This window comes from Otolemur garnettii, unplaced genomic scaffold, assembly GCF_000181295.1.
Source record: "Otolemur garnettii isolate 467f Iridium unplaced genomic scaffold, OtoGar3 scaffold00260, whole genome shotgun sequence".
In the NCBI taxonomy this organism is placed as follows: domain Eukaryota; kingdom Metazoa; phylum Chordata; class Mammalia; order Primates; family Galagidae; genus Otolemur; species Otolemur garnettii.
In genome coordinates this window covers 984,796-1,003,004 of record NW_003852655.1, presented here as the reverse complement: position 1 = coordinate 1,003,004, position 18,209 = coordinate 984,796, and the positions used below count along the sequence as shown (strand labels likewise).

General features: G+C 60.2%; 4 protein-coding genes and 1 non-coding gene across 10 annotated transcripts in view; all 5 read left to right on the top strand.

The window, feature by feature from the left end:
- Window positions 1–1,491, top strand: part of RPLP2 (ribosomal protein lateral stalk subunit P2) — a 4,088-nt gene extending 2,597 nt beyond the window's left edge. Inside the window, exons 3-5 of the mRNA XM_003802771.3 lie at window positions 219–267; window positions 1,142–1,240; window positions 1,376–1,491. Of these exons, the coding sequence (XP_003802819.1) occupies window positions 219–267; window positions 1,142–1,240; window positions 1,376–1,452 (225 nt within the window). The 3' untranslated portion in view covers window positions 1,453–1,491. The remainder of the gene's footprint in view (window positions 1–218; window positions 268–1,141; window positions 1,241–1,375) is intronic.
- LOC111722471 lies at window positions 300–431 on the top strand. The gene has a single exon (XR_002771272.1). It is a non-coding gene; the product is annotated as a small nucleolar RNA SNORA52 (small nucleolar RNA).
- Window positions 1,492–4,879: 3,388 nt separating the features above from the next.
- On the top strand, window positions 4,880–9,843 carry PNPLA2 (patatin like phospholipase domain containing 2). Its single transcript, XM_012813320.2, has 9 exons — window positions 4,880–5,188; window positions 6,948–7,180; window positions 7,265–7,330; window positions 7,724–7,933; window positions 8,252–8,312; window positions 8,432–8,599; window positions 8,716–8,848; window positions 9,000–9,122; window positions 9,196–9,843. Exons 1-9 carry the CDS (start codon window positions 5,002–5,004, stop codon window positions 9,443–9,445), a joined length of 1,431 nt encoding a protein of 476 aa, XP_012668774.1. The 5' UTR covers window positions 4,880–5,001; the 3' UTR covers window positions 9,446–9,843.
- A 1,305-nt stretch (window positions 9,844–11,148) lies between these two features.
- CRACR2B (calcium release activated channel regulator 2B) lies at window positions 11,149–16,187 on the top strand. Of its 6 annotated transcripts, none has more exons than XM_023508567.1 (10): window positions 11,149–11,430; window positions 12,559–12,748; window positions 12,828–12,939; window positions 13,335–13,518; window positions 13,894–14,040; window positions 14,149–14,239; window positions 14,450–14,614; window positions 14,735–14,901; window positions 15,072–15,143; window positions 15,808–16,187. In XM_023508567.1, the coding sequence occupies exons 2-10, from the start codon at window positions 12,587–12,589 to the stop codon at window positions 15,989–15,991; spliced, it is 1,284 nt and encodes a 427-aa protein (XP_023364335.1). In that variant the 5' UTR covers window positions 11,149–11,430; window positions 12,559–12,586; the 3' UTR covers window positions 15,992–16,187. The 6 variants fall into 6 exon arrangements, with proteins under 6 accessions (XP_023364335.1, XP_012668777.1, XP_012668775.1 ...); XM_012813323.2 differs by having other exon boundaries at window positions 11,151–11,430; window positions 14,522–14,614; XM_012813322.2 differs by having other exon boundaries at window positions 11,377–11,963; window positions 14,503–14,614; window positions 15,808–15,886.
- Window positions 16,188–17,181: 994 nt separating this feature from the next.
- The window catches only part of CD151 (CD151 molecule (Raph blood group)), a 5,409-nt gene continuing 4,381 nt past the window's right edge, over window positions 17,182–18,209 (top strand). The window contains exon 1 of the mRNA XM_003802769.3: window positions 17,182–17,207. The gene's annotated coding sequence lies outside the window, so the exon portion shown is untranslated. The remainder of the gene's footprint in view (window positions 17,208–18,209) is intronic.

Here is an 18,209-nt window from a genome sequence, read left to right as displayed (position 1 = left end):
TTTTTTTTTTTTTGTATTATGTTTAGAACCCTAGTGTTTAGTTTTGGTTTATAGCACATACCAGTTCAAAGACCCATGTGTTGTTAATGGTTACTTCTCGGTCTAAGAGCTTCAGAGCATATAGTACTCCACCAGCCCTACTGTGACGCAGGAAGACACAGGGAAGGCCATGGTGCATTTGTCTGTCTCTGGTTACTACTTGTGGTTATCTATTCCAGGTCATCAGTGAGCTAAATGGAAAAAACATTGAAGATGTCATTGCCCAAGGTGAGTTCATTTGGAGAGGGTGTTCATTATCATGGTCCATCCTAATTCCTGCTGGCCCCCAGTGGCTTGCCAGGTTTCGCTTGTGGACTAGAGCATCCTAGAAGCTTCACCCAAAGAGTGAGCAGGGATTCAGTTGGCTCATGTCATTGTGCTTCTAGACACTCTCAGGAGGAGGAAGTGCCTTGTGTTCTCACTGGACTTGCCTTTGGCTCCAGCTCTTAGGCCTGACGGTTCTTGTCCCTTGGCCCTTTCCTCAGGATTTCTCTGAAGCTTGGTATCTAGCCAACTTAGCATTTATCATCAATTCTCATCATGTGCTTTCTGTGGAAGCATTGGACTAAGGGTGCCAGAAATGGCCACAAGCTCATTTGTTAGGTACATGGTTTTCTCTTGACATCAGGCTGGAGCTGATGGGACTTGTTTGGAAGTTGAGCTATTTGGCACAGCTTCCCTGTCCCTGTGCACATGACCTGGCAAGGCCAACTCAGCAATCAGTCCTGTCCATGAGCTCATCACTGGGGCCAGAGATCTGGGTGCTGGCAGCAGATTGGTCCCTGTCCAATTACAAACATGTTTGTCTTCATTTATCTTTGGGACAAAGGGGCCTGATTGTAGATAGGAAAATTTCCTTGGTTGGATAGGGTAGGGTTGGGTTATAGAGAAGTGTCTGGCAGTATCAAAGAGTGTCTGGGTATGTGGGTGGGGCTGTAATCCTGAGTTCTGGAGGGCAGGGCACTGTAACATGGGGTCCCCATATGTTCCATTCATTGTGCTGTGTTTGGCGTGGTCTGGTTTCTCCAGTCTCTAGAGCCCCATGGAGCAACCTTCTGACCTGGGCTCTTGCTCTGTCTCACTTTTCCTGTGCTTTATGTAGGTATTGGTAAGCTTGCCAGTGTACCTGCTGGTGGGGCTGTGGCTGTCTCTGCTGCCCCAGGTGCTGTAGTTCCTGCTGCTGGTTCCGCCCCTGCTGCAGGTGAGTGGAGGCCTATGAATGGGAAGAGGCTTGAGGCTCAGACCAGATCTCTGCTGTGGGTGTCCACTGTGAGTCTAGGCCTGGTACTCAAGTGCTGTGGGCTCTTGAGTCACTGTGCTCTTTGCTTTTCTACAGCAGAGGAAAAGAAAGATGAGAAGAAAGAGGAGTCTGAAGAATCAGATGACGACATGGGATTTGGCCTATTTGATTAAATTATCATTTCCCTGCAAATAAAGCTTCCTTTTTATGTATCTCTTAGTGTACTGAGGGCTTCTTCAGAGCCTGGCCTCTGTTCCTACCACAGCCCAGGCTCCCTCATGGGGCAGAGTATAGCAGCAGGGTAGGAGTGTCTGGGTGATCTCGAGGGCTGGTGGCCTCTGGGTTTTACAGATGAAGGCAGCTCTTGAGCCTGGGTTGGGGGTGTCCCTGGGTTTCTTGCAGGGGTCATAGTTCCATCTTCACGCCCTGGATTATGTAGGCAGTCACCTGCTGTCTGTGGGCCAGCCCTGTTTATGAGGCAGGTGTGAACAGGCTGGTGGGCCATGTGCTAAGTCCTGGGCTGCTGGCTGTGGCCTGAAATGAGCAAAAGGCACAGGCCTGCTACCCTCCACCCCCTGCTCACCAGTGCAGTTCCCCAGGAGATAGATGCTCTGCCACTTTCTCCCCTTGCTCAGCAACCCATCAGTTGGCTGTGGTGTGAGGCAGGCCTACTGTGTACCAGGCCCTATAGGTACTAGGGGCCTGCCTTAGTTGTGGGGAGATGGTACAATGATAACACTGAAGATAGCTGGGATGCCAGGATGGCAGCCAACCTCAAGTGATAGCCAAGACGTGAAGGGCAGGGGCCCTGGAGTCCCAAAATGAGGGGCATCTGGACTGTGGTTTTAAAAGTCCCCTGTGGGACTGGACCCAATGGCTCAGATCTGTAATGCTAGCACTGTAATCTCAGCATGCTGGGAGGAGGACTGCTTGAGCTCAGGAGTGCGAGACCAACCCTAATAGAAAGTAGAAAAAACTAGCTGGTTGTTTTGGTAGGTGCCTGTAGTTCCTCCTACTCAGGAGGATCGCTTGAGCCCAGGAGTTTGAGGTTGCCATGAGCTGTGGTGCCATGACATTACCAAGGACACAGAGTGAGATTATCTCAAAAAAAAGTCCCTTCTGGACCAGGCTTGGTGGCTTATGTTTGTAATCCTAACACTGTAGAAGGTTGAGGCAGGAGGATCACTTGAGCCTAGGAAGCCCAGATGTTTTGAGTTTGCAATGGGCTATGATGATGCCCCTGTACTCAGCCCGCACTTCAGAGCTATGGCATAAGACCGTATCTCAAAAAGTAGGTAGGGAAGGCACCTCACATCTGTAATCCCAGAACTCTGGGAGGCTGAAGCAGAAGAATTCCTTTGAGTCAGGAGTTCAAGACCAGCCTGAGCAACACCAACACCCCTGTCTCTACTAAAAGTAGAAAAACTACCCAGGCTTCGAGGGTGGCACAGAGAAGTGCTTGAACACAGGACTTTGAGGTTGCTGTGAGCTATGATGTGGCAGCACTCTAGCCTGGGCAACAGAGTGAGACTCAAAAAAAAAAAAAAGAATAGCCCCAGCCCCCTCTGGTTGCCCACAGGACCACAGACCAAGGTTGGGAGGAAAGCCAGGTTAAAGTGTGGAAGAGGCTGGAACTAGGGTGTGTTTCTGGGAAGCTGCTGGAGGAGGAGAAAAGAAAAGGCTAAGACAGGGGCCACATCTCTGGGTAGGGTAAACAGTGTATGTGGCCAGAGTGGGAGTAGCATGGAGGGAGGGCAGGGTGTGGACACCCTAGGCTTGAGGAGAGCCCTGGGAGGAGTGGACCCAGGCTTCAGGGTGAGAGTTTACAGTTCTGGCCTGGGACCCTAAATAGAGGGGACCCGACATTTCAGTGGTGGTGGTGGTGGGCGTTCTCATTGGGTGCTCATGCTGCTGGGGGAGATGTGGCCCCAGCCAGGATTCCCAGAAGGATAACTTTGTTCCTGGCACCCCAGCCTCCCAAAGTCCCAGGGGCCTAGCAGAGGAATATATACCCAAGACAGCTGTGGAAATGGGGACAGAGGTCTCTCTGCACTGGGGCCATGCCACCAGCCAAAGCTCAACAGTCTCTCGATGAGGGCAGGGCCTGGACCCTGGGCCCTTCCTGGGCCTCTCCTTTGAGCAGCTTTTTGAGTCCCTGGCTTCTTCCTCAGTGGTCACCCTGATGAGTCCCTGGACTTCCCAGCTGACCTAGTGGTCTGCCCATCCCTACTGTACAGCACCCAAGTGTCTACTTGGTGTCTCCTCATGCCCCAATCTTACTAATCCTTCCACACCATCCCCCTTTTTTCCCCCTATGAATTTGCTGTGCTGTCCCTCTAACCAGAACGTTTGGAGGATGTCTCATGTGCACAGAGGAGTCTAAATCAAATTCAGTCATATCCTCCCTGCTCCACTCTGTCTCACTGACCTGGCCCCAGCTCCCCTCCCTTGCCTGGGCAGCCCTATGACCATGTCAGAGCTCAACTCAGTGCACCTCTCCAGGGAAGGTTCCCCCCCACTGAATTTCTGAGTTGCTCACATATCCTGTTGCCTTCTCTGCATTTTGAGCTTCTATAGACAATGCCTGACTACCTGCTCCCAGAAGGCCCAGATCTGGGTTACCTTCCTCCATTCTCTGTAGGATGGTGGGGGAGCACAGAGGCGGAGGACTGGATAGCATGGCCCTCTCCTGGAGAGGCCTTGCTCTGAGTCTGGGTGTGGGCAGCCCCAAGCCTTAGCCTGGACCCTTTGCTGTGGCCAGAGCTGACCTCCCGCGTGGGGAGTGAGTGTTCTTGGAAGGACAGGGGCACACTGCCCCTGTTTTAGAGGGTGAGGTAAGGCGTGGGGCTAGATCCTGGATCGAACCTGACCTCCACAGTCCAGGAGTAAAATGCGGAAAAGGGAAGGGAGGGTGAGGTCATCTGGAGCGCTCCACCTCCAAGAAAAGACGGGTGAGTTGGGCCCAGATAGACCCGCAGCCAGAGGGGCCAGGGTCGGACCCAGGTACAGGCCCAGGTGAGAGGTGGAGGTGCTGAAGGGTGGAGGGGTGGGAGTGGAGCTGGCACCCAGAGGCCAGGGGCATGGGTGGGTGGAGACAGAGTCTCCTGGGAAGAGTTTTAGGACTGACATCCGGCCTTGGATGTTTATAAGTCAGAGTTGCCGGGTGTATCGGCGGGTCCTGGGGGCCTGAGACCTGTGTGGCTACTTTTGGGTCCTGGTCGGTGCGGTTGGTGAGCACCTGCTCAGGGGCAAGCTCCATAGTGCCCCAGGCAGCCTGTGGTAGGCAGATCCCGGAAGGAGTCGGCAGTGGCTGTCCCGAAACTAGGGCCCTCCCCTCGCGAGTGCCCATATTTGTCCAAGCCTCCCCAGGCTCTGGCTCTCCCCACACCCCTAGGCAACCGTGTCCCCCTGCAGCCGCCTGCGATAGCAGAGAGAAGGGTAGCAAGGGAACGCCAGGGCCCGGGGCGGCGGAGCTGCAGGTGTCGCGGTGCTAAGCCGGAGGGTGCCGGGGGCGGGGCCCCAGGGGCGCGGCCGTTCCCCGCGCGCCCTGATTGGCTCTCGTGGGCCGGCTCCGCCCCGCCCCGCCGCTTGCCCCACTCTAAAAGCGCCACCTTCGCCACCGCCCCGCGTAGCGTCTCCGCCCCGCCGGCGGCGACTCAGAGCTAGAGCGACAGCAGGACCGGCCGTCCGCGGAACCTGGAGCCCGGCGGGCCGCCACCGCGATGTTCCCCCGAGAGACGACGTGGAACATCTCGTTCGCGGGCTGCGGCTTCCTCGGCGTGTACCACATCGGTGTGGCCTCCTGCCTCCGCGAGCATGCGCCCTTCCTAGTGGCCAACGCCACGCATATCTACGGCGCCTCGGCCGGGGCGCTTACAGCCACGGCGCTGGTCACCGGGGCCTGCCTGGGTGAGTGGGGCCGGGCGGGAGAGCCAGGCGGGTGCGAGGCCGACGCTCTAGGCGAGCGTGGAGAGCCCCACTCCCACCTGCGCACGAAAGCTAGTCTGCCTTGGGTACAGTTTGCTCCGTGGGGATGGGTCTCTGCTTCCGCCCCGGGACCCCAATCCGGCGCGCTTGCGGGGGCGGGGCCAGGTTTGTTTTGCTCCGAGTGTGCCCAGTGATTGGAGTAGGGCCGGGCGCTCTTTTCAGGCCCAGGCTGAGGTTCAGGACCCGCCTCCAGGGCGCAGAGGTTGAGGGCGGGCAGATGCAGTAGAAACTGTTTCATTGGAAAGAGAAGTAACTCGTGGGCGGGACCGCGAGTCATAGGAGGGACCTAAGCTGCTCCTGTGGCCCTGGATATCCGACGCTGTGCCAGCGGTCACTGTGTCCTGGGCGGCCATCCCGGGGGCCTTGGGCTCTCTGGCCTGGTCCTTTCCGATGGCCCGTGGAGTAGGAGGCTCTCTGAGGTTAGGACTGGGCATTTAGGGCTCTCCTGCTCTCTTCTTGCACAAGGCGCCCTGGTGGACCTGGTCCCCACCCGTAGCCCACCGTCTTGCCCATTTCATGGGGCAGGGATGCTTGTGGACTCTTCAGTGGGAGTGCTTGGGTCTGTGTGTGGCTGGACTGGGCCTCGCCACTTACACACTTCCAGCTGCCATGTGGGAGAGGGATTTATATCACACAGTGCACTTTGGGGGTCCCAGAGCTGCTGCCCAGTCCTCAGCCCTTGAGGGTAGCTGAGGTGACAGAGGTGCCCTGCTCAGCAGGAGCCTGTCCAGGGTTCACCTCGGCCCTTTCTCGTGACCTTAGTCCCCAGGAGGGGTGGAAGGAGCACAGCTCTAACTGTTAGGACCCAGGGAGCTGACACCTATGGCCCAGACTACTTCCCTCACAGAGGCCTTTAGGCCAGTACTTCTGAGTCCCTCTGCTGGCCTCAGGACATGCCCAGGTCTCTGGTACCTGAGTCAAGGAAGGGCATTACTCCCACAGTGGCTACTCCACCCCACTTCCAACAAGCCTCCTTCTCACAATTGGTCTTGGGTAGCTGGAGCCCCCACAGTTGGCAGATATTGTCCAAGGATAGTCCTTGGCCCCACCCTGCCCTCCTTCTGACCAGAGTGGGGGTTCTGGGGGAGGGTATGGTCCTCAGCTCCTTGCCTAGGCTCTCTGACCACTCTTGGGGAATGGCTCTGCACCCATGGGTCCCCAAGGGGAGTATTATAGGCTCTGGCTCTTGACTTCAGTGAGACATAGGTGTGTCGCTGTGCTTTCCCAGGTGGTGGGTTTCTACTACTTACAGCCCAATGCTCCCAAGCTGGTGAATCCTGTGCTGGGCTTTATGGATCTGCCCCCCACCCCTGGATCTCGCCAAGTGGGTAAAGGCAGTCAGGGTTGAGCCTCTGCCTTCTCCCCTTCCTAGGCTGGATGCCACACCAGCCCCATGACTCATGGAGACAGGCAGTTGGGAAATACAGGGCAGAGGGCAGGTCCAGGTCCCAGCTGGCCAGCCCTGGCTGTCTGCTATTCTAGAGGTGGCGGCCTGCCTCTCTTTCCTTGGGGACAGGTGACAAATATCAGCTGTGGGCCAGGCCCCATCATGGGCACAGGGAGCCTACCCTCCGGGTTCAATGGAGGGGCCGTACATGGGACCCTGGGCATGGAGCCACAGAGAGAAGGTGGGTTGCTAGGCTAGGAGTGCTGGCCTCTGACCTTGGCCCTACTGTTCCAGGTGAGGCCGGGGCCAACATCATCGAGGTGTCTAAGGAGGCCCGGAAGAGGTTCCTAGGCCCCCTACACCCTTCCTTCAACCTGGTAAAAACCATTCGTGGCTGCTTGTTGAAGACCCTACCTGCTGATAGCCACGAGCGTGCCAGTGGGCGCCTGGGCATCTCTCTGACCAGAGTCTCAGATGGCGAGAATGTCATTATATCCCACTTCAACTCTAAGGATGAGCTCATCCAGGTGAGGCCTGGTAGGGCCTTGTGGGATTGTAGTGTGAACCCAAGGACCCTGCTCACCACTTTCCTGTCTGTCCCTGCCCTGAAGGCCAACGTCTGTAGCACCTTCATCCCTGTGTACTGTGGTCTCATCCCTCCCTCCCTCCAGGGGGTGGTGAGTATTCCCACCTGGCTGGCCCTGGGCACCTTTTGTGGGGTGGTGAGAACCAGCTACTGTCTAGGCTGTGGGATGAGGGAGCAAAGGAGGTGGCCCTCGGAGCCCCATCCCCCACTCCTCACTCTGCTACTGCCCCTTGCCTCACTTCCCCGGGTTACTCAAGAGGTAGGCCAGCTTCGTGGAGATGCATACTTCCTATGGTTGTCTGCCCATGCACCCCTGCCCCCACTGTCTGGCCATCTGCTCAGTGTCCAGGGTGGCCTGAAGCCAGTGCCCAGTGGGTTAAATGTTCAAATGAAATAATCACCAAGCAGGGCCGTTGTGGGCTGAGTGGGGTGGCCCTCACGCCCTGCAGGCCTCTATCACATGCCTGTGTCTGTCACGCTCAAGCGCTATGTAGACGGCGGCATTTCAGACAACTTGCCACTCTATGAGTTGAAGAACACGATCACAGTGTCCCCCTTCTCGGGCGAGAGTGATATTTGCCCACAGGACAGCTCCACCAACATCCATGAGCTCCGGGTCACCAATACCAGCATCCAGTTCAACCTGCGCAACCTCTACCGCCTGTCCAAGGCCCTCTTCCCACCTGAGCCCATGGTGAGCCCCACCTCACGTGCCCATAGCTTGCACAGCCTCTCACTGAGCTTGTGGGGAGAAAGCTGCCCCTTTGGCGTCTCCTAAGTGCCGGGGTAGGGTAGGAACATGTGTATCCCCTTCCCTTGTGCTGTGGCCTGCACAACCTCTCCAGGGGCAAACAAGCCGTCCAGCCTGGACTCTGTTCTGTATCCCAGATAGGTTGTTAGGATTTGGGGGTGAAGGAATGAAAATGGCTGTTACAGGGAAGCAAGGACTCTAAGGCGCAGATCAGGGCATGTCTGACCCCCTCCGCTCCAACATATCCACTCCCCACTGCAGGTGCTGCGAGAGATGTGCAAGCAGGGCTACAGGGACGGGCTGCGCTTCCTGCGGCGCAACGGTGCGTGGGCTCCCTTGCAGTGCGGTGCATACCAGCTTTGTCTCACTGGCCAACTGCCCTGTTCAGGCCGGCAGGAGCTAAGGCCATGCTCATGGCCTGTCCCTTCCTCACCACCCCAGGTCTCCTAAACCAGCCTAACCCCTTGCTGGCGCTGCCCCCTGCTCACCCCCATCAACCTGAGGATGAGGCTGAGGAAGAGGCTGAAGAGCAGGCCCAAGTGGAGGGTCACCTGCAGGCACCCGGGGAGGATCACATCCTGGAGCACCTACCGGCCCGGCTCAATGAGGGTGTGTACCAGGGAGAAAGGCAAAGTGGGCAGGGGGAGACCCTGGGAGAAGCTGTGACTAGAGGGTCCTGGGCTTCTGGACTAGCCACCAGCTTCCCATCTATGTCCAACCCACAGCCCTGCTAGAGGCCTGCGTGGAGCCCAAGGACCTTCTGACCACTCTCTCCAACATGCTGCCCGTTCGCTTGGCCACGGCCATGATGGTGCCCTACACTCTGCCTCTGGAGAGCGCTGTGTCCTTCACCATTCGGTGTGGGGTTATGGGGGTCAGGAGAGGGTGTGCTGGGATCCACTTGTGGTGGTCGTTCTAGGGAAGGTGGCACTGTAGGCGCAGTGTCAGGGTGGGAGTAGACGGGAGAGCTCGGCCATGGCTTCTGAGCTATCCCGTTGCCCCTGGACAGCTTGCTGGAGTGGCTGCCTGATGTGCCTGAGGACATCCGGTGGGTGAAGGAACAGACCGGCACCCTCTGCCAGTACCTGGTGATGCGCGCCAAGAGGAAGCTGGGTGGCCGCTTATCCGCCAGGTGAGCTGTCTGCCCATGTCCACTGTGGCTGGCCCCCTCAGCGACCCCCACTGAAGCCCTCCTCCCCACGCAGGCTGTCGGAGCAGGCGGAGCTGCGCCGTGCAAGGTCGCTGCCCTCAGTGCCGCTGTCTTGTGCTGCCTACAGCGAGGCCCTGCCGGGTTGGATGCGCAACAGCCTCTCCCTTCGGGACACACTGGCCCGGTGGGAGGACTACCAGCGCCAGCTGCTGCTGGGCCTCTTCTGCACCAACGTGGCCTTCCCGCCAGATGCCCTACGCATGCGCACACCCACCGCCCCCGCGGACCCTGCGCCCCCTCGCTGAGTGGCTGCAGTGGTGTCCAGGCCCCCGGGGATCGGTGGGCTGAGGATCGCCCTCAAATTTTCCTGCCCCATGAGTCAGGGCCCGGGGCTGACCAAGACCCCGATCCCAGCCCCTCTCCGCCACTCTGCGGAGTGAGGAGATAGGTCCCTTCCAGCCACAAAGAGAGGGCTTTGCTGTGACCCCGCCATTGCCACTCACTTGCAAGTGGAGTGGGGCGGGGTGCAGAGGACCCTCCTGGGCCATGGGGGCCTTCGCTATGCCTTACCCCTTCAGTGCAGTGTTATCCAGAGAACTTTGCACGCTCCTGCAATCCGTTTTCACATTTTGCTGAAGAATATGTGTGAAGATTTATTTATTTTCGCCAAAGCAGATATAATAAATGCACCGCTCAGCCTATGCTTACTTCACTTTCACATGACTCTGCTCCCCTCGTTTGGGGGTGCCTGGCAGACAGGTTGCCCCTACTCCCAGCTGACCTCACAGCAGCAGCTCAGGTCTTTGTGGGCCTGCTGGGTGCCCACCCACCCCTCTAGCTGGGACCAACTCATGCCCTTCGCTCTGACCTGAGGCCTTCTGCTGACCTTTGGGCATAGGACCAAGGTCCTTCCTAAATAAAAACTAAGATGTGAAAGGTAGGGTCTCCTTGTCCACTCCACACAGTGATATGACTGGGGCATGGCTGCTTAGGAGGCTAGAGAGCTGTGGAAGGCTCTGGAGATACCCGGAGCTGAGAGCTGTGGGCCTGGGACTGGCCTCTGCTCCACCTGGAACATTTGGTCCAAAGCTCTGTGTTCTTCTCCCATCTCTACAAGCCTCTCTGGCCCCCTCCACCTGCTGGCATACAGGAGGGGTCTGCAGTGTTGAGGCAGGTCCCAGCTGAAGGGAGAGCAACCTTGTTCTGGAGGAGAGATGGTTTCCTTGAAGCCTCTTTATGGGGAGTATGGTAGAAGCTATGAGGACAAAGCCAGGCCTCCATGGGAACAAAAAGGACCCACGGAATGTGTGGTGCCTGCACAGGCTGGGCTGGCTCCCCAGAGCTCAGCCCTGCCAGACCAAGCCCCCACCTGCCCCTCCCAGAAGGCGTGGGGCAGCTGTGATGGCAGCCCCCAGCCAACAATAACGGTTGGTTGTAGGACCTGGGACCGGGTGAGCCGGCCAGGCAGGTCCCCGGGTGAGCCTGTGCCAGGGGCCACCCCCCTCCGTTTCAAGGTCCTGTCCTATAGGCCCAACCTGTTGTGGTTCAGTGAATCCCAGGCCCCTTTTGTGAGCAGAGGCCTCCTGCCCCTGGCAGGACAGTGAAGCCAGCCCTCCAGGTGGGTGTTTGGAAGGGAGCCTTGGGAAGTGGATGTGGCCCCCTTCCCCAGCAGGGGACTGCCCTCAGGCCTCAGACAGCTCCCCTTCTAGACCTCTCCCGAGGAATTCTGGTCAGGTCTGTCCCCTAGAGGGGTGCTGTGTCACACTGGTGCTGGTAAGTTCAATACCCTTTTCTAGGATGCTGTGTATGTTTATTGTTTAAAAATAGGAAAAACTAAAATTGGGAAAGTACTGAGAGAAAGTCTACCCATCTCTGGAGGTAACCATTGACAGTATCTGGTCTATTTAGGGCTGGGGCTTAGTTGGGCTCCTCCGACAGGGGCTGCCCCTCTCCAGACACTGGTGTCAGATCCCCGCTCCCCGCACCCTTGACCCTGCTCCAGGAGGGTCCCCAGGTCTCCAAAAGACATTGCTGCCCCACTGCTAACGGGGCTCTGCTGGGGGTCGGGACTTTGTCCTCCCAGGAGGTGGGGATGCGGCGACAACAGTGCGCAGAGGATCTGCCCAGGGTCAGCTCAGTCAGGGGTCTTGGTGCCTGGAGGCAGCTGGGGCCACTCTGGGCGGGTGCCCCAGGCTTGCAGCCAGGGTCCGAGCAGGGGCGGGACGCACCGCGCGTTTCCGGGAGGAGCGGCCGGGGCGCGCGGCAGGTGCGGTGGCAGCGCAGCTCGCAGGTAGGCGCTCGTGGGTCCGGTCGCTGAGGCCCCACTGTTTGATCCGCCTGGCACCTGGCGGGCAGCTTCACCCCTCTGGGCCGCAGTGAGGGGGGTAGACCCTGCGCATCTCGGTCGGAAACACTGATTGCCCCTCCGGGCATACAGTGGCTGGGACAGGAACGAGCTTGGCCCCCAGAGGTGAGGGGAGTGCGAACGGTTCGTGGGCCCCACCCGGCCAGCCCTTCCTTTCAGCTCCCTGGGGCCAGGCTGCAGCGCAGCTTCCGGCTGGAATGGACTGTGGGTCCAGCCGGTGAGCCGCTGGTGAGGTGGCAACCCTGCCGGGTGAGGCCACAACGCGGCCTGAGGGCAATGACCTTGGTCCCTCGTATTCTCTCCTCTCATGTGCCGCTTCCTCAGACCCGTTCTCTTCGGGATCTCTCCCCTTCAAAGAATATGTGTGGGGGACAGTCCCAGGCTGCTGAGACCGGGAGGTGTCGCTGCGCTAGGGAGTAACTTCGGAAATCCGGCGTCCGGAGTTGTGGGAGCAACAGGTGGCTCTGATTAGGGGGCGGAGCGTTCTTGTGATGGGGTTGGGGAGGGAAGCCCCAGGGGGTTCTGGATTGGGGAGGGGGTAAATCTGGGGCAGGGTAAGGGCCCTAGTGGGAGAGAGAAAGGCTGTTAGGCCCAGAATCGGGTTTCCTGAAAGGGCTGTCAGAGGCTGCAGGTACTCAATGGTGATACCTTGCTTCTACACCTGGGGCCCAGTCTGGGAGAAGGGAGGAGTTTCCTCTGCCTGCCAGCTGTCAGAGGCCAGGATGCACAGACCAGGCCAGGGTCAGTCCCAAGTCCAGAGCTCCAACTCAAAGATGTGGTGGGCTCCTTCACTGGGCACTCTCACCCCTTAGCTGCCAGAGCCCACCTCCCCATCATCACAGGGTGCCCTGCAAGCAGCTCCTGAGACTGCCCCACCCCATCTTTTCCTCTTGGACTCAGCTCCCTCATGGAGCTGCAGCCTCTTCCTGGCTTCCAGCCCCCTGAGATGCCACAGCCCTAAGCCTGCATCTCCCCAGCAGTGACCCTCCAGCTCTGCCTAACCTTCTGCACACCTTCCTGCCCACCTGACTGAGCCTTCTGCCCCCTCCTCAGTACACAGCAGCTGAGACCCTCTGCTCCCATGGCCAGCCCTGGGAACTTGGGAGATGAGGGGGCCCAGGAAGACAGGGAGAAAACAGAGGGCTCTGCTGGGCCCCGGGCTGTGATGCTGGAGCAGGCCCAGGAGCTGTTTTTGCTGTGTGACAAGGAGGCCAAGGGCTTCATCACCCGGCATGACCTGCAGGTGAGTCCCTGGCCCCAAAGGACTGGCCAGGCCCAGGGTTGACCTTGGCTGCTCACCTCTGCCATCCTCCCTCGACCAGAGCCTGCAGAATGACCTGCCGCTCACGCCTGAGCAGCTAGAGGCTGTATTTGAAAGCCTGGACCAGGCCCACACTGGCTTCCTCACTGCCCGGGAGTTCTGCCTCGGCCTGGGTGAGCCTGAGCCCAGCCCACCCCAGCTGCCCAGAACCTGGAGGCCCTAGGTAGGCACCTACAGCCCTCTGTGGGGCAGCCTATGCCTCTCCAGAACCTCCCTGCAGGGCACATATAGTGTCTGTACACACAGGGGCCATTGGAGCCCCCAGCTGTTGTGGAGCATGTGGTGCTGGCTTCCGTCCACATTCCCTCTCCTGTGCCAATCCCTGTTGGGGCCAGGAGCCTGGCTGTCATCTCTCATTACCAGGCCAACAGGACCAGAATGAGGAAGAAAAACAGGAAACCGGGTCCTGAGAGAGAGCAGGATATATGTGTGTGTGGGGGGTTAAGAATGGGACCAAGACTGGGTGGTGACCAACAGCCCTGGTAATCGCTCCCTCCCATGCCCGCAGGAAAGTTTGTGGGGGTGGAGTCGGCCCAGGGCGCAACTCCCTCCCGGCCTCCGGAGGAAACCTTTGAGTCGGGCTGGTCGGCTATGCAAGGCACCGGGGGCTCCCTGGAGGAGGAGGAAGAGGAGGAGGACGAGCGATTCTACGCTGCGCTGGAGCAGCTGCGGGTGGCCCCGGTCCTGGGCGAGTGAGTAGGGGCTGGCCCTGCTGCCTGCTCCCTCTTTGGGTCTGCACGCTCCGTTTACGTTGCCCGCGCAGGGCAGCCGTCCTGTCAGCTGTGACTCCCCGGGAGAGCCTGGCGTGATTTCCCGCAGAATTTGCATTTCAGGGGGCGGCAGTCACAGTCATCGGGAGGAGGGGTGGCGCCAGGTGCCCGGCCACACACGCAGGCACAGCCCCGTGTACACACATCTCACGAGCAGTGCGCACACACCGACGCTGGGCAGGGGCGCAGGCTCCCTGGGGGGATTGCCCTGCGGGCAGCACAGCGCTTGGCTGCCTGGGGGATTGCCCTTGGAGGAGGGGAGCCAGTTTGCTTGGGCCTCAGTACCCGCCCTTCCAGACAGCGGGCTGTGAGGACGCTCTGGGTCCGGCTGCAGCGTGAACGACCAGAGCTACTAGGCCCGCTGGAGGAAGTTCTCACGCGCACTTCTGCCTGCCTGGAGGAGGCGGCCCGGGAGCGGCACGGCCTGGAGCAGGCGCTGCGGAGGTGAGGGCCGGGGGCCGGGCGGCCTGGGCCCTGGCAAGCAGTAGAGGCGGGGCTGAGGGGGTGGTCGTGCCATCGAGTCTCCGACTTTGTTGCTCTGGTCCCTCGAAGGCGCGAGAGCGAGCACGAGAGGGAGGTCCGCGGTCTGTGGGAGGAGATGGAACAACAGCTCCGCGAGCAGCGGCAGCGTCTGCGCAGTCAGGTGGGCGCTCAAGCCCCGCCCCCGCCCCTTGCCCAATCCCAGCCTCGCTTCCTCCCTGGCCCCGCCTTCTCCCAATAGGTCCCGCCCCCGCCCCGCCCTCCTGCTCCCAGCCCAGCCGGCTGCCTTCATCCCAGGGTGAACCTCCTCAGCCCCGCGCGTCACCCGCTAGGCGCCTTCTCGCTCCACCCATGGCCCCCCTACCCCGCCCAGCCCCTGCCCCTCCGTGAAGCTTCTGTGTGTGGCCGGCCGGCCGGCGGGCTCAGGTACTCCCCGTGCGCCCAGAACCGTCCCCGGGAGGAGCAGAGAGGACGCCTGGAGCTGGAGCTGCAGAGCCGCGAGCAGGACCTGGAGCGCGCCGGCCTGCGGCAGCAGGAGGTGAGCAGCTGGACCCCGAGTTCCCGGCGCCCCTGCGCTCCGAATTTCCATGAGGTCTGCCTGGATCTCCGTGTCCCCTGCTCCGGGGCGATCTCGCTAGCCTCCGTCCTTCACCCCCAGTTGGAGCAGCAGCTGCAGGCTCGGGCGGAGGAGCAGCGGGAGGCACAGGCTCAGAATGCCCAGCTGTGGCAGGCCCACGAGGCGCTGCGGGCGCAGCTGGAGGGGGCGCAGGAGCAGCTCCGCAGGCTGGAAGGCGACGCGCGTGGCCGCCGGGAGCAAACTCTACGGTGCCGGCGGGAGGGCCGAGGCGGGCCGGTGGCGTGTCCTGGGACGGGCAGGGGCTCTCTTTGGGCTCGGATCTGGGACACTTCCATCCCCAGCCCAGGTCCCAGCCCTGCCCCAGGGCCTGCTAGTGGGTCTTACTACCTGCATCCAGGTCACTATCTCCTCCCCACAGAGACGTGGTCGCCGTCTCCAGGAACATGCAAAAAGAAAAACTCAGCCTCCTAAGGCAACTGGAGCTGCTTAGGTGCGTTCAGGCTTAGGCCTGTGGGGGGAAGGGACCCGGTGGAGCTTGAGGCTCCAAGCTCCCAAACATCCTTAGGCACCACCTTCTCCCACTAGGAATCCCTTTCTTTTTTTTTTGAGACAGAGCCTCAAGCTATCCCCCTCGGTAGAGTGCCATGGCATCACAGCTCACAGCAACCTCCAACTCCTGGGCTCAAGCGAGTCTCCTGCCTCAGCCTCCCAAGTAGCTGAGACTACAGGCGCCCGCCACAACGCCTGGTTATTTTTTGGTTGCAGCCGTCATTGTTGTTTGGCGGCCTGGGCTGGGGATTCAAACCCGCCACCTTAGGTGTATGCGGCTGCCGCCTTAGCCGCTTGAGCCACAGGTGCCGAGCCAGGAATCTCTTTCTTATCTCTCCCTTCCATCCCTCATTCTGCAGTCTCAGCCAGACACTTCTCTTCTGGTCTGAGGGGAGCCAGACCTCACCTTCTCCTCCCCAAATTGCTGCCTCCTTGCATTCAGGAGATTCTCAGACTTCTTTCTTTCCTTTTTTTTTTTTTTGGTCTGGGGCTGGGTTTGAACCCGCCACCTCCAGCATATAGGGCCTGCACCCTACCTCTTTGAGCCACAGATGCTGCCCCCAATTCTCAGACTTCTTAGAGGACTCATATTCCCCCTTCCCTAGGGAACTGAACACACGGCTTCGAGATGAAAGGGACGCCTGTGAAGCCAAGAAGACGGGCAACAGGGGCAGGAAGGCTCTGACCACAGCCTGCCTACCTGGGCCCACCTGCTGCTGCTGCTGCTGCTGCTGCTACTGGGCTCACCCCCACAGACATGGCTCTGGCCCCCTTCCCAGTGCCCGGTGACCAGTCTGAATTACTCACTGGACCTTACCTGGAGAAGCTGAACCCTTGAAGGCAATGTGTAGGCTCTACCCAATGGGCCCCAGGCTTGTCTGAGAAACACAGGAAAGAACTAACCAGGTGGTCAAGGTCTTCATCCTGTCCCGTCTCAGTCCCATCAACTCTCTTTCTACTCAGGAAATAAAGTCCACTGGCCGCACTGTGTCCTCCCTGGCCTTCTCTGTGTCTGAGAGCCACAGCCTGTGTGGGGTACATGTGTGCTGTGTGAGAAGCTGTGTGTCTTGCTGGGCCCTGCAATGCTGGGCTGTGAGTCCCTGGTCATGTCCCCTGGTCTGGATCCATGAGTGTGGCTTTTCAACTGAACCCAGGTTTTACAGAACAAATCCTTTCAATAAGGGCTGGGCAATTTGAGGGCTACATGTGACCTGGAGGCAGGCTACCCCTCCAGGCTGTCACCATCCATGAAGCTGTATTCCCACCCATCTGTGTGGAACAGACGAGGGCTAGCTGGGGCCCCTTCTCTCAACCGTTGCCCTTGCCAGTCTCCCAGGCAGCCCCGGGTGGGGCACAGCCAGAGCCCACTCTCGGCCGTCAGGAGTGAGCCTGGTGGTGAGACCTGGCACTGCCTTCTGCTTCGGTTCTCGTCCAGCGGGGCAGATCTGTGCTCTGTGCTGTCCCTCGCGTCACCCGCAGTGTCCGCATGGGGACTCGACCTCCACGCTGCGCGCAAAGAAGCCCTCTCCTGGATCCGCCCTTGCCGCCACCCCCGCCCACCAAGCCGTCATCTGTTCCGCCGACTCCGGCAGCCTCCTCCGGCGGGCCCTGGGGCGATGGGAGACCATGGGCTCCCACTTTGAGGAGGCCGGGTTTGGCCAGGGTCGGGACCTCTGGGCTAGCTGCTGGCTGCGGTGCCCGTTGGATCTGCCTCCCGCCCCGGGCCTGGGTCTCGGAGGGGTTAGGCTGCCGGACTGTGGGCTGCTCCCGACTGTCGTTAGCCGGTCTCCGCAGTCCGAGATCGACCCTAGCGCCTGCATCCACCGCCTCCAGCCGACCCAGCGAGTTCAGACCCGCCCAGCGTCGGCAAGCCGGGAGGGGCGGGTCGGGTCCGGGCCTGGGGTGGGGCCTGAGGGCGGGGCGGGGCTGCGCGTTCTCTGCGCTCCGAGCCACCGCCCCCGCAGCCGCAGCCGCCGCCGCCGCCCGGTTCGGACTCCGACGTGTGGTGAGTGAGTGCGCCGCCAGGCCAGGCCAGGCCGGCCCAGGGGGGCCGAGTGCACCGGAAGCCCCGCGGGCCCCGTCCTGGGGCCCGGATCGCAGGCTCCAGGAGAGCCCAAGAGGCCGCTCCGGCCGACCTGGCCCAAACCCCTCTCAGGCCCTTCCCTGAGGGAGAAGAGCGCCCAGCGAGCGATGGGTTGAGGGGCTGGAGGGAGAAGCGCCTCCCGGGTCCTCGGACAGGCCTGGTGGCCCACGTTGACCTAGGAGCCCCATTGCGCAGCCTGAACGTCCCACTCATTGTCCCTGGACACCAGTCCCCTTCTCTCCGCCAGCAGACACGCGCAGTGCCTGGGTACAAGTGGGCGGGGGACGGCAGCGGCAGTGACTTCATCGTGGTGACCTGGGCTTCCTTCCCGAGCCTGGCAAAAGCAGAGTCCCGGGTTCCCCTGATTGGGGCGCGGGCCACCCACCGGCCTGGTGCAGGTCCAGGGGAATGGGGGTGGGGTTACAGTAGCTATTTCTGGCTGGACCTTTCCCTGGGAGTTAACATACACCAGGCATTCCTGCAAGAGGGGGGCCGCTCTTCAGGGGGTCGCTGATGTCCTGACTGTGGGTACAGGATGGGTCTCAGAAGGACCCTCAGAAGGCCTGGGGTCTCCGAGCCCGGCCTAGGGCATATCTGTGAGTGGGTGAGGCTCAGTGATGGGGGTCTGCTGTGTCCCTGAGTGCTGGAGCCTGTTCTGGCCCTGGCTGAGTCATGGAGGGTAGTAGTCCCCCCCAGTTCTGTGGTGAAGGTCTCTGTGTTTCTTCTTTTGGGGGGAGGCGGTGAACAGTCACTTTGTTGCCCTGGGTAGAGTGGTATGGCATCATAGCTCACAGCAGCCTCAGAGTTCTGGGCTCAAGCAATCCTCTTACCTCATCCTCCAGAGTAGCTGGGACTACAGGCGCCAGCCACAGTGCCCATCCATTTTTAGAGATGGGGTCTTGCTCTTGCTCAGACAGGTTTTTT

Bases quoted from the DNA above. Each gene is read 5' to 3' on its own strand.
- PNPLA2 (XM_012813320.2), top strand. From the start codon at position 5,002: ATGTTCCCCCGAGAGACGACGTGGAACATCTCGTTCGCGGGCTGCGGC. The intron at 8,849-8,999 runs GTGTGGGGTTAT...GCCCCTGGACAG, and splicing joins GCTGTGTCCTTCACCATTCG to CTTGCTGGAGTGGCTGCCTG. The intron at 9,123-9,195 runs GTGAGCTGTCTG...CTCCCCACGCAG, and splicing joins GGTGGCCGCTTATCCGCCAG to GCTGTCGGAGCAGGCGGAGC.
- CRACR2B (XM_023508567.1), top strand. From the start codon at position 12,587: ATGGCCAGCCCTGGGAACTTGGGAGATGAGGGGGCCCAGGAAGACAGG. The intron at 12,749-12,827 runs GTGAGTCCCTGG...TCCCTCGACCAG, and splicing joins TCACCCGGCATGACCTGCAG to AGCCTGCAGAATGACCTGCC. The intron at 12,940-13,334 runs GTGAGCCTGAGC...CCATGCCCGCAG, and splicing joins GGAGTTCTGCCTCGGCCTGG to GAAAGTTTGTGGGGGTGGAG.